The sequence below is a fragment of the Euleptes europaea genome, chromosome 14 (assembly GCF_029931775.1).
Source record: "Euleptes europaea isolate rEulEur1 chromosome 14, rEulEur1.hap1, whole genome shotgun sequence".
NCBI classification, from domain to species: Eukaryota; Metazoa; Chordata; class Lepidosauria; order Squamata; family Sphaerodactylidae; genus Euleptes; species Euleptes europaea.
Window position 1 is genome coordinate 39,240,175 of NC_079325.1, and position 27,986 is coordinate 39,268,160.

The following is a 27,986-nucleotide window of genomic DNA, read 5'->3' on the forward strand; positions in this document are numbered from 1 at the left end:
GGCTCTCAAAAGATATCTCAATCGTTGTACTGTTGATATTTGGCTCTTTTGACTAATGAGTTTGCCGACCCCTGACCTAATTACTTTTCTGGAAGTACACACTACTGCTCTGCCCTCAGTGGACAACTGGAAGATGGGGCAGGGGGCACCATAGGTGAGACTTGATTTAGCTAGGAACAATGATGCGAAGATCAAGGTAATTCATGCCATCATATTCCCTATTACTATGTATGGGTGTGAAAGCTGGACAATGAAGAAAGCTGATAGGAGGAAAGTAGATTCCTTTGAAATGTGGTGTTGGAGGAGAGTGTTACGGATACCGTGGACTGCCAAAAAAACAAATCAGTGGGTTATAGATCCAATCAAGCTTGAGCTGACCCTAGAAGCTAAAATGACTAAACTGAGGCTGTCGTACTTTGGTCACATTATGAAAAGACAAGAGTCACTGGAAAAGACAATTATGCTAGGAAAAGTTCAAGGCAGCAGGAAAAGAGGAAGACCCAAGAAGAAATGGATTGACTCAATAAAGGAAGCCACAGCCCTCAATTTGCAATACCTGAGCAAGGCTGTCAAAGATAGGACATTTTGAAGGACATTGATTCATAGGGTCCCCATGAGTCGGAAGCGACTTGATGGCACTTAACACATAACACAATGATGCGATGTACGGTCTCTAAGAAAGGAGGGTCGTGTCTGTTCTGGAAAGTCAGTGGAACGAATGTGGGCCTTGCTCTTCTCCCTCTCCCTTATTCTTCCTCTGATCCACTGCTAATCTTTTGATCCTCTTTTCCCCTAAGCCAGGACAAGAATCTGCATTGTACACTGAACTTGTTTTTCTGTCTTGCTTTCAAGGAAGCTTGCACAGGGTTGTGGTGGCTGAATTGGGGTTGGGGGGAGGGAGGGAGAGAAGCAGCCTGAAGTAGAAACCTTGGATTTCTGACGAGTGGTTTTGCATATAAGTTTCCCAACACCTCTTGCATCAGGGAAACAGTCCTGAGTGGCAAGTAACGTCCGTCCTCGTGCCGGAGTCCATTAGTTGCTAAGCGCTGGGTCAGCTTGATTGCTCTGTCACCACTGCCATGCTCCGTGTGTGGGATTTCACCCCAGCCACTGGCGTTGAGTGTGGCAGGAACCAGGCTGTGTTGCTGAGCAGGAAAATGTCAGCACCTCCCTCCGGGAAACGGGTGACGTGGCTTCACGCAGCACGTGGCCCCATTAAGCCACGAGTCTCCCTTTTCTGTTCGAAGGCGAAAAATGGGCACCGGGAGTAGTTTGGAGGCAGGAGACCATGCCTCTGCTTGGCATGCAGAAGGTCCCAGGTTCAATCCCCGGCATCTCCATTTGAAGGGGCTAGGCAGGTAGGTGATGTGGAAGACCTCTGCCTGAGACCCTGGAGAGCCGCTGCCAGTCTGAGTAGACAATCCTGACTTTGATGGACCAAGGGTCTGATTCAGTAGAAGGCAACTTCATGTGTTCATTTTGTTATGTATACATTTGGGGATTCTCAGTGTGCCATGGTGCCCCCCTCCCAACAGAACCATCCAAATGTTATATGGATAAAAATGAGTTGGCTTCCTAATTTTTGGTTGATGAGCCAATCTCTCCCCCCCCCCCGAATTAAGTTGGGGATTCCCCTTTGCTCTTGCAGTCACAAAGGCTTTATTTATTTTAAGTATGTATCCTGCCTTTCCAGACCGTGAAACAGTGTACAGAAGTCCAGTTGTACTAACTCATTAAAATACAGATGGATGAGCTCAGTTGCAATGTAATAAGAACAGTGACAGAAACATCCAAACCCAACTTTAACCTGCAAACACAAAGGCTCTACAAAATAAAACCATCTTGCACTCCTGAAGAAAAAAAAACATTACTGAGAGCTTTACATTTTTCTCCAGTGAAACATTCCACAAAACGGGGCCCACCACAGAGAAAAAATGAGCCCTGGCAGAAGATGCATGGATCTGGTGGGTGGGATCAAACCTAAGCTTCTGTGTGGTCTTTCAAGTATGTCGGTCCCAGACTGACAAAGGATTTATAGGAAGGAGGCAGCACCTTGAGAACTGAGCCTGGTAGCAAATCAGAAGCCAGCAGAGTTGCTTTAGAATCGGCTAAATATGAGAACATTGCCTGCTCGTCAATTTTGTACCAATTGTAGCTTCCAGGTTGTTTTGAGGGCTACTCCATGTAGAGCATGTTGCCATAATCCAACCCTGGAAGCTATAGAAGCATGGGTCAGCATGGCCAGATCTGCTAAGTCTAGAAAGCGAAGCTTCCCATGTAAAATGTGAAAGTTAGAACTCAGTTATTCAGAGCACCCCACCGTCCATGTCTCTGTGTTCTGGGCATGCCTTTTCCGAGTGCAGGTAATTCTGCTTCTTTGCACTGGGGTGGGTGGGTTATTAGATCAGTTGCAATGCAGAGAAACAGCTGAGTTACCTACCCTAAATAATTGGAAGGTGATAATTCCAGAGCAACAAATCATGCAGAGATGCAGCAGGCAGCCTCATCTATGGTCTGGTCCTTGAGACTTTAACAGGAGTCCTCAGGGTGTTGGTGTTTTGTTTCTCGCAGAACCTAATTTGGGGCAGAGCTACTATGCATGCATCTTCCACAAAACCACAGCCGTGCCACACAGTTTGTATTTGAGGGGAATTTTGGAGCACTCTTTGGAGTAGCTTATGGATGCAAACTGAGCCTGGGCTGTCTGAGAACACAGAGGCATTTATGAAGCCGCAACAGACTGGGACTGTCCCCACTCCCTGTGTGCGTGTCTAGGAATGCCAGAGAAACCACCAGTCTCCTCTCCTCAGCCTAGTCTCCTCTCTGTCTTCCAGGTAGAGGCCTTAACCCATCAGCCCAGAGCCACCACAGTGCACGCAGTTCGAGATTCTGAGCTGGCCAAGCTTCCAGAAGGAGCACTGACCTCCATCAAGCGGAAGTTCCCACAGGTAAGGAAGCAGCCGTGGTCCTCTAGTGGCACAGAATTCCCCTCTGGGGGCAGAGTCCGAAACAGTCCGGCAAAAGAGTTTTGGTTTTGCTCTTTGGAGCTGGGGCAGAACCATGTGGCTTTTTTCTTTCCTCTGCAGAAGAGTTATTTCACCGTTTCCCTTTTTTCTTGTTTCTCTTTTTATAACTACTGATTGTAATTTCTACGTATGCTGGTCTTTGACTGAAACAATAAAGACTGATTGATTTCTGCATCACATGTGTAGCAGCCTTTCGGACGCCTATAACCCCACCATATCCTTTTCCCCTCTTAAAGACAGGTAGCTTGCTTACTTCTGACATTCTTGGCATGTGATGTCGTCCAAATATTGGCTGTATTTTTCTCTGTGCTTCTGAAAATAGGGAGAAGGGGCAAATAGGTAAGGGAACACTCATTGAAACATCCAGTGGTGTATAGTAGTTTGAGTAGGCTTGGCGAGACCTTGGTTCAAATTCCTATATGATTTCTTCTTTTCTTACTCTCAGAGCTTACCTCACAGGGTTGTTCTGGGAACAGAGTGGAGGAGAACTACCATGCACACTGTACTGAGCTTAGGGGAAGGGTGGAATATAAATGTGATAGCTGATCTGCTTCCCAATGGCGTGTAGATATATCTCTGGTTGGCAGCAGCTCTCCAGGGTCTCCAGCAGAGGAAGAAGAAGAAGAGTTGGTTTTTATATGCCGACTTCCTCTACCACTTAAGGGAGAATCAAACCGGCTTACAATCACCTTCTCTTCCTTTCCACACAACTGACTCCCTGTGAGGTACGTGGGGCTGAGAGCGCTCTAAGAGAGCTGTGACTAGCCCAAGGTCACCCAGCTGGCTTCATGTGAAGGAGTGGGGGAACCAACCCAGTTCACCAGAATCGCGTCCACCGCTCATGTGGAGGAGTGGGGAATCAAACCTGGTTCTCTCGATTGAAGTCCACTGCTCCAAACCACCACTCTTAACCACTACACCACGCTGCAAACGCCAGGGATAGAACCCAGGACCTACTTCATGCAATGCTTGTGCTTTACCTCTGAGGTGCCAGCTCTCCATAAGCAGGGCTGGGGCAGTATTATTGGCTCCTGACCTCCCACATTCTAGTCTTGTAAGACTGCCTCACCTGCCCAACGTGGCCCCCAAACCAAGTACAACTCATCATGTGGTGACCGCCCAGGAACTTGATTAATATGCAGGTTTTGTTGCTTGCCTGGGACTGCAAAAAGAAGAGGAGTTGGTTTTTATACGCCTATTTTCTCTACCACTTAAGGCAGAATCAAACTGGCTTACAATCACCTTCCCTTCCCCTCCCCACAACAGACACCCTGTCAGGTAGGTGGGGCTGAGAGAGCTCATAATAGAACTGGGACTAGCCCAAGGTCACCCAGCTGGCTTCATGTGTAGGAGTGGGGAAACCAACCCGATTCACCAGATTAGCATCTGCCACTCATGTGAAGGAGTGGGAAATCGAACCCGGTTCTCCAGATGAGAGTCCATCGCTCCAAACCACCACTCTTAACCACTACACCACACTGGCTCTCAAAGCACCTGACCTGCCACAATAAACTTGTTGGCAGTACCGTATGTTGACTGGGGATTTGCGTGCTGTAATGTAACAGAAGTCCCGTTTCTCTCTCCCCCGTCTCTGCTGTGTGTGTGTTGAGTTGTGAACATTCTGCTGAATGAAGAATGTAGAACCTGAAAATTTGCTCACTACTTTGTGACATTTTTGTTTGACGGGTTTTTTAAAATATATTTCTGTTAAGTCACATCTGACATGGTGAGCCTGCAAGGTTTTCAAGGCAAGAGAAGTTTGGAGGTGTTTTGCCATTACCTGCCTCTGCATCACAACCCCTGTATTCCTTGGAGGTCTCCCATCCAAGTACTAATCAGGGTCAACCCTGCTTAGCTTCTGAGATCTGACGAGGTCAGGCTAGCCTGGAGCTGTCTAGGTCAGGACATCCTGTATATACCTCCTCATTTGTAAAAGCAAAATAAATTACTGAAAACAATAATTCAACTTGAGCAACAAATATAAGACATTTATAAACATTCTGGTTACCATGGCACAATTGTTGCAGCAACGTTCTTCAGATTCTTTTACTAGATTTACACTTGGGGCCTGGCAAGTGGTTTTGTTTTGTTAATTTTTTACTTTGCTTGCTTTAAAAAAAATGCCTCGGTGGAGGCACTGTTGCCTTTGGAAGAACAGCAAGAGATTTCCCCCCTGGGCCTAGTATGAATCTCATGCTTTTAAACTGAGGTTCACTGTGGTGTGAAATCTGGCAGCTGTACTGAAAACCGCCTGTGCCGTAGGAATGCCATCCTGCAAACGTAAATGGGTCCCAGGGTACAGCAAGAAGACACTTGATACAGCAGCCTTGCTGAAAGCTGAGTGACTCCAGTCAGAGCCTGGATGGGACATCTGTGCGTTAGAATGTTGGACTGGGGCCAAGAAGATCCAGACTCACGGCCTCTCGAAGCTCACTGGGTTGCCTTTGGCCAGCTGTGCGCGCTCAGCTTCTCCGACCTCAAATGGTCGACAGGGTAAAAGTGGAGGAGGATTCGGCTTCGTGGCAGACCGCCTGCTCTGCACGCAGAAGGTTACAGTTGTCCATCCATTCCTAAAGAACTATGCCGTGTGGATGCAGGAGACTGGAATAACTATCATTCAGTCTCAAATGTACCCTTTGTAAGCAAGGTAGCCATTTCAGGCCTGGTTATGAGACTGAAATGGACGTGGTTTCACTAGCGGACAACCTGTGCCAGGCCATGGGCAGATGGAGTACGATCCTGTTGATTCTCCTGGATGTCTCAGTGGCTTTTGGTGCCACAAATCATTCTAGCCTTCTGGGCCCTCCTTTTTGTGGTGGGGGCTGGCAGGCACCATTTTGCAGTGATTGCATTTTAAATTAACTTTATTGCCTTGAGGGCCCTAATTTCTCTGCCTGACCCTCTGGAGAGCTATTTCCAGTCAGAGTAGACAGTACTGTGAGAGTTAGACCAGTGGTCTGACTTAGTATAAGGAAGCTTCACACTGTTCATATATGTTCAGCCCATTGTGTTCAGTTTTGGGCCCCACAATTTAAGCAGGATGTAGACAAGCTGGAACATGTCCAGAGGAGGGCGGCAAAGATAGTGAGGGGTCTGGAGAGTGTCGTATGAGGAAAGGTTGAAGGAGCTCGGTATGTTTAGCCTGGAGAGGAAATGACTGAGAGGTGATATGAGGATGGTGTTATATAGAGGATGGTGCGGAGTTGTTTTCTGTTGTGTCGGAAGGTTGGACCAGAACCAGTGGATTGAAATTAAATCAAAAGAATTTTCCGCTGAACCTTAGAGCAGTTCCTCAGTGGAGCAATCTTCCTCGGGAGGTGGTGGGCTCTCCTTCTTTAGAGGTTTTTAAGCAGAGGCTAGATGGCCATCTGACAGCAATGCTGATTCTGTGAACTTAGCAGATCATGAGAGGGAGGGCAGGAAGGGTTGCATCAGTGCTTGGCTCTCATGGTCCTTTCTTACATGCCCAGGGTAGTGTGGATCGCCACTTTGGGGTCAGGAAGCAATTTTCCTCCAGGCCAGATTAGCCAGGGATCCCGGAGGGTTTTTTTTTTTTTTTTGCCATCTTCTGTGCATGGAGCAGGGGTCACTGCGGGTATGGGGGACAGGGTATGTGTGTGTGGGGAGGGGACGTAGTTGTGAATTTTCTGCTTTGTGCAGGGGGTTGGATTAGATGACCCTGGATGTCCCTTCCAACTCTATGATTCTATGCCACTCTGAGCTTCTTGGTGGGAGGGTGGGGAATGAAAATGTAATAACCTCTTTGGCATCCTGTGTGTAACACCTTGGATTCTGTAATGGAATATAATGCAATGAATCAACCTTTGCCTTAGACCTTGCTGCCAGTCTGAGTAGACAAGACTGATTTTGATGGACTAAGGATCTGATTTAGTATAGGGCAGCTTCATGTGTTCCCGTGAATTGAGCCGCTGCAAAGGGGGCAGTCATGGTGACATTGGTGGTGATATTGGCAGAAAGACTAACCTTCAGACTGGTCTGTGTAGCTGACCTAGATGCTGGCCTTCTGGCTGCCCCCCCCCCCCTTGGCTGTGTTTTACTCCTATGGCATTTTCTGTGTCACTCGAAGAATGTCTTCTGATGTGCTGCTTTCTCTGCTCTTTAAAGGCTACCCTATTTTTAGGAGAAAGCTCCATCTGTGCATTATTGCTAGCGGGGCTGTTGTCTTCATATGGAAATTAGGCTAGGGAGCTGGTTTCTGACGTTTCACTTTAATAGGCAGTGGGCTGTTGTGTCCCCATCCCAGCAAATTTTGTTTTGCACGTCAGCTAGGTTTGGGAGCACCGACACCTATGGAGAGAGAAAAAGAGGCTTACTATTGTGGCAACCACACGGAAACTTTGGATGGTGGGATGAAGCAGTGGCTGAGAGAGAGAGACTAGGACACCAGTGCTTGCATTCCAATGCTCTGGAATCCTTTTCAGCCTTGTTCCTTTTCAAACACGTTCGGAGTGATTTTGAAATTGCACCCAAGTACTGGAAGATCAAAAACTCGTTTTGCGGACGCAAGCAGTTATGAGCCCAGCTGATATTTCCTCGGGGGGGGGGCAGTTTTGAGCCACTTCTTGGGCTCTACTTGGAAATAATTTTTTTTTCTGTCCCTTCTCTCCCCCCCACCCTCCACATGGGACTCTCAGTGGCATCCCAAGGGACTGAGCGCCATTCACACCAGCCCAGCATCAGCAACGCCACAGCAGCAGGTTCTCCCAGGGCATTTGCTGGGCCTCGGATTGTCATCTTTATTGTATTTTAAAAACCTCTACACGCAATTTTGGGTCTTGTGAGGAGTGGGGAACAGTAGCTTCAGATTCATTTATTAATACGGCAAATGCCATTAAAAACATATCAGTTACTGAATTAAAATTGGAGAATATACAGTAACTAAAACTGTAGGATATATGATTCATGGACAGTTTATATAATTTAAACAGTTACCAAGCCCCAGCTTTGTCTTACAGATCTTATATATTGCGGCACAGAATTCAGCTACTTGCTTCACCCTCTGGTTGGAACAGTAGCTTAGTTGCTGTATTGTGCTGGCTATTGAAGTTTAGAACTTAAGTGAGCAGGAAACCGCTAACTTTTGCCCCGAGTTCAGTAGTCTCTAGCAGTTGTGTCTTGGTTGTACCTTTACTGTGCACCGCTATGCCCCTAGTTTGCCAGCATCCTCCTCTATATTGTAGCCTGTAGAACTGTTGGAGGGGTCACCTAGGGCCATTTCTTGCCTGCCCTTGTTTTACTTCTTTTGATTTCACTGCCCTCAACATTGTAGACTGCCTGGAGGGCAATGAGCGTGCTCTCTTTCCATTAGACTATTTTTGTTCTTCCTTTTTATTTACTGACTTTCCTCCCCCTGCATGCTTCAGGAGTCCTCCCGTGTATACAAATACCTTTACTTATCTGCCAGTGGCCCATTTCAAGCACAGGACCACTAAGTTCTTTTTTTAGGAGGAGTGATGTTTTGCATTCAGTTGTGCTTGATTCTTATTTTAAAACATTTCCTGTGCTGGTAATCTGGAACAGGCAGGACAAAAACCCAAGTCTGACATTTGCCCCAATAACCCTCTGAATTTAGAGGGAAAAGAGGCCTCTTAACTATCATTATTTTGTATAAAATGGGCTCCCACAACTTTGCTGGTCAGTTAGTTTGAGTAAAAGCTGTTCTGTTAGCTAGAACTTGGCTTTTCACGAGCACAGATGGGAATAGATTGCCACAGGCTGTGGGTGTGTGTGTGTGTGCTTTGGACCCTTCCCCAGGGATCCAACATAAGGATCAGGGTCGGTGGTGAAGCTTAAAAGAAAAGGAAATTGAAATTTCTAGCAGGCAGATGGTTAGATGTGTGCAGTAGAATGAAACAGGGATGCATCAGTTAAATCTGTATTTCAGCCCCCGGTTTCCAGCTGGGCCTTAAAGGGACCAGAGGTGGGATTTTTCTCTCTCTCTGATTTGAAGCCTGTCCCATCCTGGAAAGCCCAGAATGAGAGCCAGTGTGGTGTAGTGGCTAAGAGCCAGTGTAGTGTAGTGGTTTGGAGCTGTGGAGTCTGATCTGGAGAACCGGGTTTGATTCCCCACTCCTCCACATGAGAGGCGGAGGCTAATCTGGTGAAATGGATTGGTTTCCCCACTCCTCCACACGAAGCCAGCTGGGTGACCTTGGGCAAGTCATTCTCTCTCAGCCCCACCTACCTCACAGGGTGTCTGTTGTGGGGAGGGGAAGGGAAGGTGATTGTAAGCTGGTTTGATTCTGCCTTAAGTGGTAGAGAAAGTCGGCATATAAAAACCAACTCCTCCTCCTCCTCAAAATGTGCTGAAAATATCAAACCATAAGAAGAACCCTGTGGGTTAAGACTAAGGGTCCATCCAGTGTCGCATTCTGTTTTGCACAGTGGTCAGTCAAGTGGCCCAGGGAAACCTACAAGCAGGGCGTAGGAGTCAGAGCTTCCCTCTGTAATGCTGCAATAAATGTATGGGTCTTTAAGGGGCCACCATGTCATCTTCTCTTGGTCTTGACCAATACTTTATTAAAAAAAAAAAGTAGGGTCACTGTGGTGTAGTAACTAAAGTGCTGGATTTGTACCAGGGGGAGCTGGGTTCAAATCTTGGTCAGCTGTGAAACTTGATGGCGTGTTCCTGAGTCAAACTCGGCCAAAAGTAACCCTACCTCCCAGGGTTGTTGGGGGAATTATGTACACAGTCCTGTGCTTGCTGGAGGGAGGGGAGGCTCCATTTTGACTCCTGCTTTCCAATCCAGGATGCAGGGTTGTGTTTTAATGCTGGTTGCATTTATAATTTGCATTGTTCTTAAAAATTGTTAAACCACTTTGAAAGTTAGCTTTCAAAATGCGGTATAGAAATTTGTTAAATAGATATTTTTTTCCAATAAACCTCCATCCCTGTGCCATTCAGAAGAGACAATGCTGGGATAAATGGACCGTTGGGCAGACTATCTGTAGCTTGGTATGCCTCTTCAATTGGTCACGTTTTGTTCTGCGCAAATTATTGCCATGCTTGTCATCCTGATTTTTCTTTGTGGTTGCAAAGTGTTCCTGGCATAAAGTAATAACAGTCAGTGGTTTTTCTACACCTCAGATGCTCCCTTCCCCTCTTCACCTCCTGTTTTGCTAAAAGGGTAACTGAGCAGTGAACCTCAGAGAACCATTATGAGCCCTGTAGATGCTGCACATAAATCCAGAGGCATCTCTGGAGGCTGCAATAAATTAGTTCTCTGTGCCCCGGAGGAAACGAACGAGTCCTTGGGGAGCAGCAAGGTTGTTTGGGTCTCCTAATGTAGGCACTGCGGTTGCTCTTGCGGTGTGGGCTCTGCCGCTGTAGGCGTGTGCAGGATGAGAGATGCTCGGCTTCAGAGTGACTGCTTCCCAGTGATTCAGTTTATGGTTAATGTAGAGCTGGGAAAGGGCTACCAAAACAATTCAGTTGGTTGGGGCAAATTCCCTGCAAGGAAAGGTGAAAGGGTTCAGGACAAAAGGGGGGGTCATAAGCCCCGTGGCGCAGTGGTAAGCTGCAGTACTACAGTCCAAGCTCTGCTCACGACCTGAGTTCGATCCCGACGAATGTCGGTTTCAGGTAGCCGGCTCAAGTTTGACTCGGCCTTCCATCCTTCCGAGTTCAGTAAAATGAGTACCCAGTTTGCTGGGGGTAAAGGGAAGATGATTGGGGAAGGCACTGGCAAACCACCCCGTAAACAAGAGTCTGCCTAGTAAACGTCAGGATGTGACGTCACCCCATGGGTCAGGAATGACCTGGTGCTTGCACAGGAAACCTTTACCTTTACCATAAGTTTATAAAATGATGAGTGGAGAATGTGGATGAAGAGTTCTTTGTTTGTCCCATAATACTTGAATGTTTTGTGGGAAAGGGATTCAGCAAAATAGGTTTTCATTAGATTCAGAGCAGACAAAACTGAAGTAGTAATTCATAACAACGCATATTTAACTTATTGAATTCACCACCGCAGGATCTGGTGATGACTGCTGGCTTGATGACTTAAAAAAAAAGTTCCGAAGCAGTTTTGAATGAGAGTTCTGTGAATGGCTAGCAACCTTTCTGTTTTAAATGGAACTTCCAAGTGCAGAGGCAGTCTGTGAGTCCCAGGTTCTGGGGACAAACGGGAGGGTTATTGCCTTCCTTGCCCTCTTTGCATACTTTCTAGAGGCATCCGACTGGCTGCTATTGGAGCCCGAATGCAAGGAAATTTCTAAATGCCCCTTTGTGCAGTGTGTCAGAGTTCAGAGGGGCAGGCTGGGGCTTTTTCCTTTCCCGGTGTGCTTTAGAACTTTCCCCTCTGCTTTGCCTAAAGTGGCTTTTTGTTTCGCGGAGAAGTGCTCATGCCACATGTTCCAGCCACCCTCAGTGAGATCAGAAGAGCTCGAGCTTACGGCTGGGAATATCGGCAGGACTCAACGTTTTCACTGGTGTCTTAGAAGAATGGTAGCAGAAACCTTTCCTTTATATGTATGTACAGATTTTTTTTTTTTATATATATATATATATATATATATATATATATATATATATATATATATATATATAAAAACACTACATGCCCTTTTTATGAGAAAGACAGTCGGCACACTGAAAACTCTAAGGAAATCTCGTGCTACTTGCCTTTCTCAAATCCGAAATTGATGTTCCTTGCGCGTTGCCATGGTAGCAGTGGAGTGACTCACCCAGTGGCAGTAAGCAACCCGCTGTGTGCTCTCTCGCAGAGGGCCTCTGGAGAAACAACATTTCCAGAGTTAAACTGGGGCTGTTTTGGGTAACTAATCAAGGGAAGGAGGGTGGCGTTGAGCAGTAACCTACAAATTCCTCTCTGTGTGATGCTGGGGTTCAGGAAGTAATTAATGGGGCCAGGAGTTCTTTATACTTAGCCCCCCCCCCATGCACCTGGAAATTCTGCCACGAAAAAACCTTCTAAATTCTCTGTGCTGTATAAAAATAAGCACACTTACATATTTAGCTTGCTTTGAATTAATTTTTTTAATCCTTTGTTGTTAACCTATAGATAATCAAAGTGAAATATCAAAGTTTCAGCCGTAAAAATCAGCAACACCAGAAGTCCCATGTTCTTCCATGGAGCTCAAAGCACCAAATGTGTTTCCTTTCCCCCCCATCCCCACCACCATTGTTATCCTTGCAGTACCCTTTGAGGTAACAACTGATCCAAGGACACCTTCATGGTCAAGCGTCAACTTTGAATGCAGGGTCTCCCCAGTCCTAGACACACTTAACCACACTCACACTCTCCGAAGAGTAGCCCACACTACTGGAAATATTAGTTTTTCTTCCCTTCTCCAATGGTGTAGTAGGACAGCATTTGAAATTTGAACCAAGGAGATCTGGATTCGGATCCCGTTCAGCCGTGCAGCTCTTTGGATAACCTTCAACCAGTGGTTAATCCTTCTGTCTGATCTTCCTCACAAGGTTGTTAGGCTATGGGCATCAGGACCCAAGAGCAAAAGAAGAGCCCTGATGAGTCTTGCCGCCCACCCCCACCCCCCCACAAGAGGCATGGAGTGTTGAGGGAATCTGAGCAGTCAGCTCTCCCTACTACTCCCACAGCAGAAGGGTAATTACAGGCTTACTACTTCTGAATATGGAGGTTCCATTTGGCCAATCTGATTGCCCTGGATGGATCAATCCTCCATGAATGGCAGCACCCTGCAAATGCCATCCCAAACTCTCCAAGAAAAATATGCAGACAAACAAAATACTACCAGGCGTTTTCACATTTGCTCTCATAAGTGAGGTTTAGAAGCTGCATTTGCATTAAAAGGCCAGATAATCGGGAGGCGATTGCCATCTCAGATGGCATGTGTCCGCTATCCGCCAACCCTAATTTCAAATCCCCTTCCCTTTCCAAGATACTATATACTTATTGGGGGCTGTGCCTGTTTTGCCTTTGAAAATAAATCTTGTCTGTGGGGGTGGGGGAGATGAATGTGTATACACTTGTGCAGTTAATTCAGGTCAGCGGTAGCACTCTCTCCAATCCTAATTGATCTCCCTGCCAGGATGCTTTTAGTTTCAAAGTGTTCAAACTCCTTAAAACCTGGATTGGTGTGGGGTGGTGGTGGAGAATTTTAGCTCAGGGACGTACCCATCAGGGCATGTACTCTTCTCTAAGTTATTATACATTCTTTGGGGCTTGAGGGGGCAAACTTCTCCCCTCTCCCCTTTTCCCCTTTAACTGTTGTCCTCAATATTCAGAGTCTCATGGGGGACAATGAGAGTGTTCACTGTCCATCAGTCCCATTTGTGGGGGGTGTCTAATATTTAATTGACAAGGTAATATTTACTGTATGTCCAGGAAGTCCTCTTTCCCTCCTGCCCCACACGAGTATTCATCAGTCTCTGACTTGTCTCTGAGTGTTCCTGTTTCTCTGTCTTCCAAGTAGGCACTTGGCCATCAAGTTTGCTGCTAAAAGGTACAACAATCCTGCTTCTGAGGAACAGTTAAAAACAGAATGTAAACAGCAGAGAGCTTTAGCGCCCCTTTTCAAAAGCAAAATCAGGTCTTTTGCTAAGGTTGAGCACAGAGCCGATTGCCTCCCTTGGCGCTATTGTGCTGCACAAAGCTCACAATTCTCTACACATCTAGGCCATCCTCGTTTTATAATTTCCCCTTCTAACTCTCGATGCTGCTGTCAAGATGCTTCCATCTCGGAGCTGTTGCCCTGACTGTGCTGTTTCTGCGTTCTTCTCTCCCTGCCAGGTGGTGACTAGGCTAATCCATTTGCTGGGCGAGAAGATCCTTGGCAGCCTTCAGCAAGGGGGTAAGTCGTTAAATGTTGGGCCCCTGACAGGAGGTATGGCCAAAAGAAGCGGACAAATGGTGTGAGGGCCAAATCCTTTGCTGCAGTACAAATTGTTTGAAGGGACCTGAATGAAGCTCTGTTATTGGTTAAAGAGCTAAGGTCATAGCTGCCCTGTTGCTCTCCCAGGCACAGGAGCCTTGTGTAGTTCTACATCAACCACTATTTTTCCTGAGTTCATGTTTGACTGGTTTTCATTGACTGGAACATGGATGTACCCTTCCTAGATGTGGTCCCTGATGCAGTCATGAATATTCCCATTCCTGGATGCAGCCAGGTCCACTAAAGGAAGCTCAGGTAGGTGAGATAAATAGAGTCCCTGAGGAGCACAAGAAGAGTCCTGTTGGATCAGGCCAGTGATCCAGCAACTTGTTTCTCACAGCAGCCAACTAGTTGGTTCCAGAGGGCCAACAAACGGGGCATTAGAGGCTACGGCCTTTCCCTGATGTTGTCTCAACAGCACTGGGCTTCAGAGGTTTAATGCCTCTGAATATGGAAGTTCCTCTTGCTCACTGTGGCTGGTAGCGATTGGTGGACCTAATCTCCATGAGACTGTCTAATCCCCTTTTAAAACAATCTATGCTCATGGCCATCACTACATCCCCTGGCAGCAAATTCCACTATTGAATTACTTTCTGAGTAAAGAAATTTTTCCTTTTGTCTGAGGTCAAGGGTATCACGGGCAGCAGTTCCTTGTCCTCACAGGGCCACCGAACAGGGTTGCAAACCAGTCTTGTCACCCTCGTTAAGAGTTGGATGAAACAGAGCCATGGTTGATGTCAGTAATGCTAAGCGCCGTGGTTGATTGACATACGTGTGTACACACACATCCTATTCTAAGCCCAAAACTGAATTTCAAGAAGTTGACGTTGTGTCTGCCATCTGTCTTAGGCTTCCATATTCAGCACTTCACATTTACTGTCAAGAACATTGTTTTGGAAAGGCTACACTTATTTAGCTGTGAAAAGATTTATATCCTGCTTTTCAGCAGGAAGTATTCACAGGGTGGCTCGCAACAGTCCATGTAGAATATTGCAAAAAAACAAAACAAAACCTTAAAATTTAAGAAATAAAAAGGCAACCATCAATTAGCTTCAGAGTTCAATGGTCAAGACACTAATCTGGGAGAGGTCAAAATGAAGAATAAAAGAATAAACCCCAGAACTTGTTGTGTTCATAACAAAATCCAACACAATCCAACAAAGGAGTCCACAGAATGAAAGAATCAACGAAGGCCAAACTGGAAGCAGCTTTCCCTCAAAGAGCCCCCCCCCCCACAACGAACTGGAACAGAAAGCCCTACCAGACGTCCTGCAAAAGGATGGGAAGGCAGGCCTGAACCAGGCAGTAATAAAATACAACTGAATCCCAACACTGGAAACCTCATTGCTTTTGCCAAGGGCCATGAGTTGGGGCGGGGACTCCCAGGCAATCCTTCCCAATTAACCTGGTGCGCTCCCTCCACCCCCCGCTCACAGAGATTCTGATTTTGCTCACTCCTCATCCCTGGCCTCTGCGCTGTGTGCCGCTTTATAAGGTTGAGAAGAGGTTCACTCTGATCGTTGCTGTTCCATAGCGAGAGAACTCCCTGTAAGTGTCCGATGATCTGTTCTCACACACAGGTCACCCGCTTGGACTGCATACTTCCGGCAGCAAGTGGGACGCCGGCAACCCAGCCAGCAACCTCTCCACTGTTGCAATCATGCCTGTGTCAGAAGATGTGCCGCTTGCCACCTTTACCTTGGAGCTCAAGCATGCTCTCAGCGCCATTGGTAAGAACTTAGCTGGCTGCCTTGTGCTTGCAGTGATGGGAGGAGGAAGGGAAACGCATGAGCCTCTTTCTGTTTGGGGGGAGATTTCAGCTCTGTCTCGGCAAGGTAATATATGTGAAACTCTTTGAATGCTAAGGTGCTATGTAAATGATTATTGATTTCCAATAAGATGTAAACTCAGGTTTATCTTAAGTCTCTCCGACGTTCTTCAGATGCTTTCTCCCCTTCTAACTTTGTCCTTTCTCTAACCCAGTAGTTCCCAAGCTGTCATGAGAAATCAATTACACAACTTTAAAGGCTCCTTTGAATCCCAAGAATCTACTGGTAGAGGAGGTTGCCTTTTACTTCTCTGCATGATCTCCTGTTCTGGCCTTGCCATCTTTCACTCAGCCTTTGTTGGAGGGGGAGACTAGGTAGCTCAGTTCTGCCCCATCTGTGCTTCGGGTGGTGACTGGCAGTTGCTAGTGGCTCAGAGACTCAGCAGGAATACCCACGTTCAGAAGAAGCGGCCTGTTGCAAGTCTGCACCGGACATGCTCTGCATTAGCCTCCTTCTTCTCAAGAGACATGCCCAGAACAGTGACTTGTGTAGAAGAGCATGTTCCTCTATGGGCAAGTGTTCCATAACACATTTTGGTGCTTTTTTGGGGGGATCCTAAAAGTGAAGCATTCTGTCCCTTTGAATTTTTTTAAGTGTTCCTTTGCTGCCAGAAGCCCAGGCAGTGATGCTCTAACTTTTCCAGCTGGAAAGAATGCCTTTGTTCTTTGCAGACTGATAAGGATAGCATTCTAGGCTTGTTCCCTCTGTGAGGCACAGAATGAAATGGTACACCACTGGGGAGGTGAAAAGACCAAATGATATCATGAGTGCTCTGATGCTTGCCAATAACCTGCTTGAAAATCCAACTTTGTTCTGCTCACAAAGTCAGTTTTCTCTTGAGTTGAGGACCCCATATACTTGAGTTGATTGGCTGGTAATTTAAAACAGGAGTCTTTCACTTGCACTTCAGTCTGCACAGTTGGGTAGCAGTTGCCATCCTATTGGCTGCTCTTGGGGCATCCTCAGACCTTACTGGGCTGCTGTGGTTGGAACTGTAAATTTCTGTCCCTTCAAGTTCAGGTTTGAAGGATGTGAAAACTACAGTTCCCATCAACCTCAGAAGGAAATCATGATGGGGAAGCTTCTAAAAATGATTCAGAGGGAAGAAGGACCCATCCCTGCTGCAGGTTACTCTCACCTCTCCACCCCAGTTTGGAAAGGTAAAGTTTGTGGTTTAGGAGATGGAGGACAGGCAGGAAGGCTGGTACCTGCATTTTGCAAACATCCCATTGGGTAATCTCAAATGCCCACCAGCTATCTGAATGTTCAAGAATGCTAAAAAAAATGCAGCCAGTTCCAGGTTGATCACAGGGGTGTTCTCTCACCCACTATTGTGTCTTTCTATAGAGCTTTGCTGGCTTGCTGAAATTGGCCTGGCAAGCAGGCTCTTAGTGATGCAGTTACCTGCTAACTTTGTCAGTTGAATATCCTAAGATCTGCACTGCTGAAGGTTTTCTTGGTTTTTGAAGTGGACCAGCAGAGCACTCTGCGTACCCTGCGAGTGAGATGGTATAGTGCCCTCTGAGTATGTTAGCGTAGCTAGTGGCACTGTCACTAATTTATTTTACCATAGGTCAAGAGCTACATAAACCTGGGAATGAGTTCTGGGTGAACAGTGAAATCCTGATCCCTATGTAATCATTTTACTTACCCATAGTCCCTCCCTAGTCTGTATTTTACAAGTGTCTGCATCATCCCACTTTCCTTTTCCTGGTCTGTGTCGAATAGCAGAAGCAATTTGGGATTCATCAGCCTGGGTCAGTTTACATCTAATGACCAGCAATAAGTCCCTTTTGGGACCCAGGCCAGGAATATATCTTGTCTGGATTGAGGCCAAAGACAACACTTAACTAAGGAAATGATAAGCGCGTAGTTCAAGGCCCAGGCAGTAGATGAAGCCAGGAATAGACTGGCAAGCAGTGATTGGGGGAAACATCAAGTAATAAGGAGGATGTAGGGCTCCAGACAAGGGAGATGGAGGGCTTCATGGAAAGCCAGCGTGTTGTAGTGGTTGAAATGTCAGTCTTGGACCTGGGAAACCCAGGTTCAAATTCCCACTGCCATGGAAGCTTGCTGGGTGACCTTGATCCAGTCACGCACACTCAGCCTAGTCTACCTCACAGAGTTGTTGTGAGGATAAAAAGGAGAAAATGATGTTAGCCACTTTGGGACCCCATTGGGGAGAAAGGTGGAGTGTAAATGAAGCAAATAAATAAATAAAAGTAAGATGCTGGGAGGTGGGAGGGCAGCCACTGGTGTGGCAGACTGGTGGGAATAACCCCTTGTTGCTCTCACTTCTGCATTCTGTGATCTGGGGGCTGGGAAGAGGCTTAAATAACCCTGGAAAAGCCGCCACTCCTCTGTGCCCTGAGTTTTCCCATAGAAGAAGCCCAGTAAACTTCTCATTGGCCAGCTTGCAGACGTGTTGCCGATGCCAGAGGGAGAAGAGGCAGCAGCCAGGCACCCTTTCTCATGCTTGGATCCAGCTCCTAGTGCCTTTAATGGGGCCATCAGAGGGCAGCCAGGCACTCCTTTGTCATGCCTGGATCCAGCTGCAGCTAAGTCCCCTCCCTTCTTCCTCCAAGCTTCAACTGCAGAGGCTGAAGGAAGAGAAGCAATGGTTCCATCATGCATGGGCCAAGACCTCACTACAATTTGGACTTCATATTTTGAGCTGTAAGCTGCTTTGGTGACCAGTTTTTTATTTGTTTGTAAAGGTAGGCATAGAAAACAAAAAGCCGGTTATTTTAGTTTCTTCATCTATATCCTACTTTTCTCCCCAGAGGGGACCCAAAGTGCCTTGTAACACTCTCCCCTTCTCCATTTTATCTTCACAACTTCTGTGAGGTAGGTTAGGCTGGATCTATGTGACCGGCTCAAGATCACCCGGCAAGCTTCCATAGCAGAGTTGTAATTTGAACCTGGGTCCTCTCGATCCTAGCCTGACACTATAACCACCACGCCGCCCAGAGTGAGACGGCCCTTGGCTTATCTTGGCCCGTGTTGCCTGTATGCCTAAGACTTTGAAAGGCTGCTGGAGGCCAGAGGCCTTCTCTAATGCTGCTGGTGTCCTCTGCATGCAAAGCAGGTGTTTCTACCACTAAGCCTTGACCTTGGAACCCTATTCTGAGGACAGCTGTCAGATTAGCTTGCTGTCATCTTGTTGTTCCTTAGCATCTTATTTGGGAAATACCAGGGGTTGTTTTCTCTGAGTTGGGAACGCACTCGCCATGGTGGAGGTTAAGAGGCCCCTGTACGCTCATAATTTTAGCCACACGCAATGTGCAACCTAGTGCACGCCACCTGTGTCCTTTGTTCATCTCGCGTAACTGCCTACCCTGAAGAGCGGCTGTGGTTGCATTGCTGCAGCCCTTGGCTTTTTCAACACCGGCTCGTTAAGCCTTGCTGCAAAGAAGCCACTGCTCTGTTCTGCAAGCCCCTGCTGGTTCTTTTTCAAGAAGGCTGAGGCCCTGTGACCTGGCTCTGATCAAAAGCTGCTTTGTTTGATGGGCCGATGCCATTTCCTTTTGAGTTTTGCCCGGCAGGCACTGCTGTGCGCAAGGACCCTCGTCATCAGAGTTGCTTGCGTGAACGGATGACGTCTGGGTGGGTGGGAGGAATAGTGTTTGCGGAGGCAGCTTCTAAGCTAAAACAAGCCAGCAAGGCTGGTTACTAGCTTTCAGATCCAGAGGATCCCACTTCTTGTGGGCTTGCTATTTAGGGACAGAGTAATACTTGGGCTGAATCAGGTAGGACGCTTAGAGCTCTACTGAAGCCCATCTAGTCCAGCATCCAGTGGCCAGCCAGAGGCCTCTGAAAATCCAGCCAGTGGGCAAGAAGATAGTAGCTGTTCCCCTGTTCATCTCCAGTATTTAGTACCTGAAGATATTCTGCCTCTCAAGTTCCATCTAGCTATTGTGTCTGATAGCCCCTCTCTCCACAAAGGAAGGCCAGTGTGATGTAGCGGTTCCTGTAAGATTGGGGTGAGGGAAGAGACATCTGTTCAAGTACCTGCTCAGCCAAGGAGATTACTAGGTGATCTTGGGCCGGGACGCACTCTCAGCCAAACCCACCTCACAGGGCTGTTGTGAGAATAAAATGCGGAGGGTAGAATTTTGTACCCCACCCTGAGCTCCTTGGAGGTAGGGTGGGATGAAAATATGATGAAAGAATACATCATCTGATATACTGTTCCACCATGTATGTTGCAGTCTGTTCAGTTCCCTTTGAAAACCATCTAAGCGGGTAGCCAACGCTACATCCTGAGGCGGTGAGTTCCGTAAGTTAACTATGCCTTGTGTGAAGTAGCCCACTTGCTAGTCCTGAGTCTAAGAACCTGGTGGCTTCACTGAGTGACTGCAACTTCATGACAGTGGGTGGTTCTCATCTCTCACAGACTACAAAATAAAAGGTATGGGGAGGGGTGGAAAGTTGTTTGAACATGTGCTGGTTATACGTGCATTTTTAAAACACTGTGACGCTTTAAAGGGGAGGCGAAGCATCTAAAAAAATCACTTGTCCTTTGGGAATCTTTCACGGAGTACCAGAAATCCTTGGGCGCTATTAATGGTGTGCAGTCCCACGCGAGATCCGAAAGTCCGACTGGGGCTGCTGCAGCCCACGAGCTTCCTTCTAACAAAATCCAATGGAGGCAGCAGCTCAGCCGCATTGCCATAAGGAAGCCAGCTGAGCATGTGAGAGGCACACGCTGCTTTCTTCTGTGCCGGAGCGGTGACTCATCCCAGTGCAGACTCGAGAGGTGGGAGGAAAAAAGGTTGTTTACTGGGGGATGCGTTTTCATGTCCTCTAACTGCTGGCAGACGAGAGCATCTGTCGTGCGTGGCAGGAGCTGGTTGGTAGTGTTGGTTGCCGAGACATTGCCGTGTCTGTGCGGCTGTTTTGAGCACTAAACTTTGAACGGCAGATAAGCATCCGAAGAGTGGTCGTGGGGGGGAGGAATCAATGACCAATGATAAATATTTCCCATTACTTTTAAAATGGCGTCGCTAGACCTTTTGCCACAGGACAGTTTCAGTCCTGCCCTGCAGCGGAGAGGGGTGGCTTTGATATTTACGTGACAATAAAAACATCAGTTACAAAAACACAATGCTCAACCATAAAATGTGAAATGCGTCAAATGATAGTTAAAGCGACAGCCCTACAATTGTGGAAAAAAAGAAAAGGCACCTTAAAACACAGATGGTGTTGAATTGGATGGGGAGGGGGCACAGTAATAAAAACAGTGGCTCAGCCATGCTTATCTCAGGTTCACAGTTGGGTAAACTGAAGGAGTGGCAAAAAAAGGAAGGTCTTAAACGTTTGTGGGGGTGTGTGCCAGATGTACCTCTTATAAGAGAATCCCACCATAAAGGCCCTGTCATGTATAGCCATCCAGTTTGGAAATTAGTTTTACCGTAATGCAATACAGCAGGCTTTTCAACTGTGCTACAGAGAAATTCTCTCCCCCCCCCCCCAAGTGTTTCTTGGAAGCTTATTGAAGATTTCTCAGTGAGAAGATCAATATTGATATACTTAGTTGGAGTGGTGATTGGGGAGTAATTGCAGCAAAGGCCACAGAGAAGGTGGGGTTCCTAGGAGGGATTCGAAGGGGTTGAGGGGAGAGAGGTTACATCAGTAACCACAGAGAGGCTTCCATGATGGACATTTTGGCCACCTACTGCATCTGTAGGAGACAACAGTGTGTGGGCACGTGTGTGCGCATGTGCGATGAAGCGCCAGAGGCCTGGCCACTGCATGTCCTAGGAACTTTGCAATTCACTGGTGTCCGCAGCAGAGCAAACCATTACCCTGGAGGCAAATTTAAAAACCACAGCAGTATGGTAACAAAGTGGCCCCTCTTTTCCTAACCCACAAAGACAGCCTCCCCATCTGAAAAAAAAAATTGCACTGAGAAAGGGGTCTGAGGAGAGAGTGAGTAGGATTTGTGTGTGGGGGTTATACAGGTAGTTAAAGGCCACATATTTCTACCTCCATTTTCATTCCCAAGTTTTGTTGCCAGATCTAGAGCCTGCTGCGACTGGAAGCATTTCTCCCCTGGTCCCCTAGCATCTCTTCAATTGGGTGCCCTGGATGATAGACCTGTTGACAGTTGCTAGCCATTATGGTTGCATGGAATCTCCACAAGGGATTGAAAGGAGGGATTTTTCATACCCTTCCCAGAAGCGTCTGGCTTGTGACTGTTGGAAACAGAGTGCTGGACTAGGTGGGTCGTGAAGCAGAACCAGTTTGGCAAATCCTCCGAATTATCTCGTTTCGGTGGCAGCCAAAAGCATGTTGAAGGAGCTGAAATGAACTAACTTGCTATAGTTGCAAAGTCCTCTTAGGACTGCATCAACTGCCTTAAATGAAAGTTAAATTTGTGCAGCCTCTTCAATCTTGTGAAGCATTCCTGCGATTAGCTTCAGTCTTGGAAGGGGAAGCAGTTGGGTTCCTCCTGCAAGGGTTTTTCAAGGCAGAGAAGTAACTCTTGAATTCTGACACCCCAGGCAGAATCTATCTTGCCATTTTGTTTCTGCTGGCCCTGGATCCTGTCAAATCACCCCCAGGCTCCCCCCCCCCCAAATGCTTAATGGTGTCCTAAATATGTTGCTGCAAATGGATCGTGCCAAGTCATCCCTTTTTTGGGGGTAAGGTGACTTACAGGGCTCACTTGCCTATTCAGTACAATGTTCTGTACCAAGAAGTTAGTTTATTTTTGAGGCTGTTGAATGATTTAAAGAAGTTCTTTGTATCTGCATATACATAACACAGTAATTCCAAAGATGGGGGGAAAGGCATTCTTTCCATCATGGAGGATGCATCCATGTGTGTGAGCAAGTAGCATCTTAGAGAAGGTGTTTTGTCTGCAGGAGGTGAGGAAGAATGTCTTTTCTAGGAAGGCCCATGCTCTAGAAAACTGGTTGTAGTATAGTGGCTAAGAGGCTGAGCTATGACCCAGAAAATCCCTGGCTCAACCCTCCCCACTTCTGTGAACTCACTTGGTAGCCTTAGGCAAAGCCAATCTGTCTCAGCCTCATTCATACCCCCCATCTGACAATGTGAGAATGATAATACTGGCCTACCTTACAGGGCTGCTGTAAGAGTTATGGTAAGACAATGTAATGCAAAGTGCCTTGTAAGGCAAGTCCAGTGTTATGTTTCAGATATGGGTGGGGTGGGGTGGGGCAAAACTCAATGAGTCGCTTGGCTAACGCCACCTAGTGAATATGTAGCAGCAGAGAGATTTGAATTGTTGACCTCTGAGATCACAGTGCTTTCTCTGAATTACTATGCTATATCAAGTCCCATTATTACGAGAGCCTGCGTGGTATAGTGGTTAAGAGCGGTGGTTTGGAGCGGTGGGCTCTGATCTGGAGAACCGGGTTTGATTCCCCACTCCTCCACATGAGCGGCGGAGGCTAATCTGGTGAACTGGATTTGTTCCCCACTCCTCCATGTGAAGCCAGCTGGGTGACCTTGGGCTAGTCACAGCTCTCTTAGAGCTCTCTCAGCCCCACCTACCTCACAGAGTGTCTGTTGGGGGGAGGGGAAGGGAAGGTGATTGTAAGCTGATTCTTCCTTAAGTGGTAGAGAAAGTGGGCATATAAAAACCAATTCTTCTTCTTCTTCTGATGCTATTGTTGTAGGTAACCACATTACCAGGTAAGGATTTGTAAGAACACATTTAAAATAGATTTTTCTAAAATCTACTGCCAGTTAACAGCGTGGCTTACATTTTAAAGTCAAAAATCTTTTTATCTGAACTCTGCAACCTTTTAAATTTTATTTTCCCAAAAAGAAAGCCCACAATGTGGCCCCCCAAACAATACTATTTTCCTTTAAAAAAAAAAAGGACTGTGTTGTCCTAAAGCACTGGTGTTGCATCCAGCGCCTCTGCCCTGGGTCCCGTCCTCCCTCTTTGGCCGGGTGCGCGCACTCAAGCGCTGAGCAGCTGGTGACTTTAATTCGCGGCCTCCTTTTTTTGTTAATAGGAAAATGAGGTATTTTGTCAGTCAGCTGCCATTCGGGCAGCATTTATGTTTCATGTTTTGCTAAACACCAGCACTTCTGTCAATACTGCTGATGACCTTTCTCTCTAGCGTGATGTTAATCCCTGGTGGGTCTCCTCTTCCCCACACACACCCTTCCATTTGATGTGCCTTAGAGCTGCGATTATTCTGAAGGGGAAACTTTCACTCTTTGTGACATTTATAGCAGCACATATAAACAGGGGCAAAGGATGGCTACTGCCAGCAAGCAGCTTCAGGGGTTTTGAATGAACCACGCTAAGAGGGGGTGGGTATCCAAAATCTGTTTCTTGAATAGCTGTGAACCAAATAAAAGATGGTGCAAATTGGGTTATTTTTATACTTAATTCCAGATTTGTCAGCTTGTAAGTACAAGTTAAAAGGTAAGCATGTAAATAGATTCTCTCCTGGTCACTTGGGGGTGAGTAGAAATCTCTTCCAGGTGACCTACCTGGACATTTGTAAACCAGATTGATGGTTCTCCCCCCCCCCCAAACATGGCATCCCTGTGCCCTAAATCAGGGGTCAACAACCATTCAGAAGTAAGGGGCAAACTATGTCCAGAAGTCAGAGCATGAAAGGGGAGGGGCCGTGGCTCAGTGGTAAAGCATCTGCTTGACATGCAGAAGGTCCCAGGTTCAATGCCCGGCATCTCCAGTTAAAGGGACTAGGCAAGTAGGTGATGTGAAAGACCTCTACCTGAAACCCTGGAGAGCCACTGCCTGTCTGAGTACTGACTTTGATGGACTAAGGGTCTGGTTCAGTAGAAGGCAGCTTCATGTGTCCATGTATGTTCATGTGAAATCAACAGTGTAAGAAAGGCAATTTGCATAACTGAAATATACGACTTAGCATGACTACTTACCCTTCCCATATACCTTAACTTCAAGACTTCATTTTCCTTTTTAAAAGATCTATATTTGTTTCTGTGCTGAGCCCCTTCAGATCTATAGGTTGCGGACCCCTGCCCTCCTCATCCTCTCATGTTCTTGCATTTTTAGCTGCTTCGTCATGAAGGTTTGTTGAACATATGAAGCTGCTCAGTACTGTCTACTCCAGTGGACATCTTCCCAGCCCATCTACCTGAAATTATTTAACTGGAAGTACCAGGAATTTAATTTTCACTTTAGTTGTGCAAAACATATCCTCTGCCGCTGAGTTGTGGGCCCTCTCTAAGTCCATATGACTAGACACTGGTAGATGATTGGGTTAGATGGACCTTTGTTCTGACTGCCAGTGGCTGCCTGAGGTAGTCTTTTTCAGTCCTTCTCCCTACAATCCAAGCACTGAACCTGGCATTTTCAGCGCACAAAGTGTGTGCCCTGCCACCGAGCTACAGTAATGACACCTTCTTGCAGCCAAATTCTGTGCTCAGGTACCACCACGAAGACCGAAATTTTCATGATCTTTCCCCATTGTCGTCGATGAGTTCCAGCCACTTCGGATTTGTTTGCAAGGTGTCTTGGGATACCCAGTTCCAGACGTCTTGCAGTAGGATGACAGAAAATGCATACCCCTGCTTAATGGGTTACCAATGATCTGTCCTTCTAGGTCCTGCTCTGCTGCTTACCAGTGACAACATCAAGCAGCAGCTCGGCTCTGCAGCACTGGACAGGTAACCAGTCCCTGGTGTCCACTGAACACATTGCAGTGTTTTAAACTTCTGCTCCACTGTTTTTTCAAGAAGCTCAGAGCATCACATATTGGGTTGCTTAAGAAGAGGGATAGGAGCCCCGTGGCGCAGAGTAGTAAACTGCAGTACTGCAGTCCAAGCTCTGCTCACGACCTGAGTTCAATCCCGACGGAAGTCGGTTTCAGGTAGCAGGCTCAAGGTTGACTCAACCTTCCATCCTTCTGAGGTCGATAAAATGAGTACCCAGCTTGCTTGCTGGGGGTAAAGGAAGATGACTGGGGAAGGCACCCCGTAAACAAAGTCTGCCTAGGAAACGTCAGGATGTGACGTCACCCCATAGGTCAGGAATGACCCAGTGCTTGCACAGGGGACCTTTACCTTTAAGAAGATGGAAGGGTGGAGTGATAGGTGCATTCTAGCAGGTGCAATTTTGGACACAGGCTGGTCGGAATCTGGGTTCAAATTCCTGCTTGGGCGAAGCCCTCTCAGTTCTACCAAATTTGCAGGATTGTTGTGAGGATTCACTAGGATGCACTTCTTCCTCCCCCCACCCCGCACAACTCTGAGCTTCTTGGAAACAGATTGGGACTCAGAGTGGGATAAATTAAAGATAATTCAGTCATTATGGGTTTATGATTCGCCAATCAAGAGGGGAAAATTGGACATATTTTAAACTGCCATTAAGCTGAGCAAAAACTTAATTTCCCGTCGGCTCATTTTTTTTTTACTTGTCAAGTCCTTGCCTATCAGGCAGCTGTCAGGTTAATTAGCCCTGCTTTTTGAACAAGTGGATGTTTTTGCCTAGTTTTCAAAAGTTGTCATGAAATGTCTGATTAGTGGCTGGCAGCCGCACATCCTGCATGTCTGATGTGGGGCTCTTCATTAACAAAAAGCAGAAACAAACAGCCAGTGAACCTGGGAGGGGGGGGTCTCTGTTGAAGGAGTAAGCTGTGAACAGATAAGTGTGGGGGAGGATCCTCAGATTGAGTGTGAGACATTTGGGGAACCTCCCATCAGGAAGTCCCCGTGCATGGAGGTGCTCTTGTGCTGCTCCTATTAGGGCTTGGGCAGAAGAGCCTCCTGGTGCATTGAATTCTTCATTATTAGCCCATATAGATCCAAGATCTTTTTTGCTCACTGACGAAGTCTTAAGCATTCATAGTGTAGCAAACCAGAGAAACATAGAAATAAGCAGTATTAGGCCATATAGTTTTCTTCCTCTATCCATTTTGCTCTTGAGTTTCTAAAGGCCAAAGCAGATGTTACCCTAAATGAGAAGGTCCCAGGTTCAATCCCCAGCATCTCCAGTTAAAGGGACTAGGCAAGTAGGTGATGTGAAAGACCTCTGCCTGAGACCCTGGAGAGCCGCTGCTGGTCTGAGTAGACAATACTGACTTTGATGGACCAAGTGTCTGATTCAGTATAAGGCAGCTTCATGCGTTCATGAGTGGCAGCTACTACTGTGAATGGCAACTATCCCTCTAGTCTCCCCGCCCCACACATCATATCTAATTGAAGTTATCATGTGTCCTGATATCATGGCATCGTATGTTTTCCCCTGCTCCGTGTTGTTGGTTGGGACCCGCCCAATGAATACCAATCTTTTATAGTGTGGAAAGCCCCTCACTGTTTGCTTTTGTGTCATTTCTCTTCCCCACCCCACTTCTTCCTGACTCAGCATCCACGAGTACCGGCTGTCCAGCTGGCTGGGGCAACAGGAGGACATGCATCGCATAGTGCTCTACCAGTCCGACAGCACCCTCACCCCGTGGACCCAGCGCTGCATCCGGCAGGCTGACTGCATTTTGATCGTGGGCCTGGGAGAACAAGAGCCCACTGTCGGAGAGGTGGGCCATTCCAGAATTGGGGGGGGGGGGCAAAGACACCTGGCCTTCGGTGCCTCAGGAGGTGTGGATCTTTGTTGGAGTTTCCTTATGGCCCGAGTTAAACCATCTTTGGGGTCAACCTTCGGAATAATAAAGAGAGAACCTCTGAACGTGTGCATCCGTTTACTACTGTGTAGTTGTAACTCACATATGCATGAACCTGCTAAGAAGCTGGGATTTCCAAAAATGGCTTTAAGCAGAAAGCTCCTCTTGAGAAACTGGGTTCCAGCTACCATTCTTGTTGGTAGACTTTGTTTTCTTTAGGAGGCTGTACAAATCTGTAATGCATCTTAATTGTTTTTAAAAAGAGCAAGTTTCGGGTCCTTATGGGTTAAAATGAATGACGATAAGCAGCTTCAGTTCAAAGGGATTAGGGCAGGGTGGGGTTTGCAGCCCTCTTGCAGGGCCTCATGACTCTCCTGTCCCCTCCTCCGGGGGGGTTGGAGGGGGCTTATCCTTTTCACTCTCAACCAAAATTCTTGCCACAAATGTTACCATTTCAGTTAGTCTCTTAACTTCCAGAATCCTTTATGGTCTTGGTTACATTTGCCCTTGCAACAGTCCTCCATAGCATCCTGCTTTTTATCCCATTTTAAAGACGGAAAAGTGAGGCTGAGAAGGACTTGCCCATGGCTAAAAACGGCAAATACGATGAAAAAGCATCCTCGTAATTTTGCAGAGCCCCATGGCGC

General features: G+C 46.9%; 1 protein-coding gene across 1 annotated transcript in view; it reads left to right on the forward strand.

Moving 5' to 3' along the window:
• The window catches only part of PNPLA7 (patatin like phospholipase domain containing 7), a 107,843-nt gene that overhangs the window by 48,393 nt on the left and 31,464 nt on the right, over nt 1-27,986 (forward strand). Inside the window, exons 19-23 of the mRNA XM_056860134.1 lie at nt 2,835-2,948; nt 13,778-13,838; nt 15,500-15,649; nt 25,327-25,390; nt 27,087-27,255. Coding sequence (XP_056716112.1) covers nt 2,835-2,948; nt 13,778-13,838; nt 15,500-15,649; nt 25,327-25,390; nt 27,087-27,255 — 558 coding nt within the window. The remainder of the gene's footprint in view (nt 1-2,834; nt 2,949-13,777; nt 13,839-15,499; nt 15,650-25,326; nt 25,391-27,086; nt 27,256-27,986) is intronic.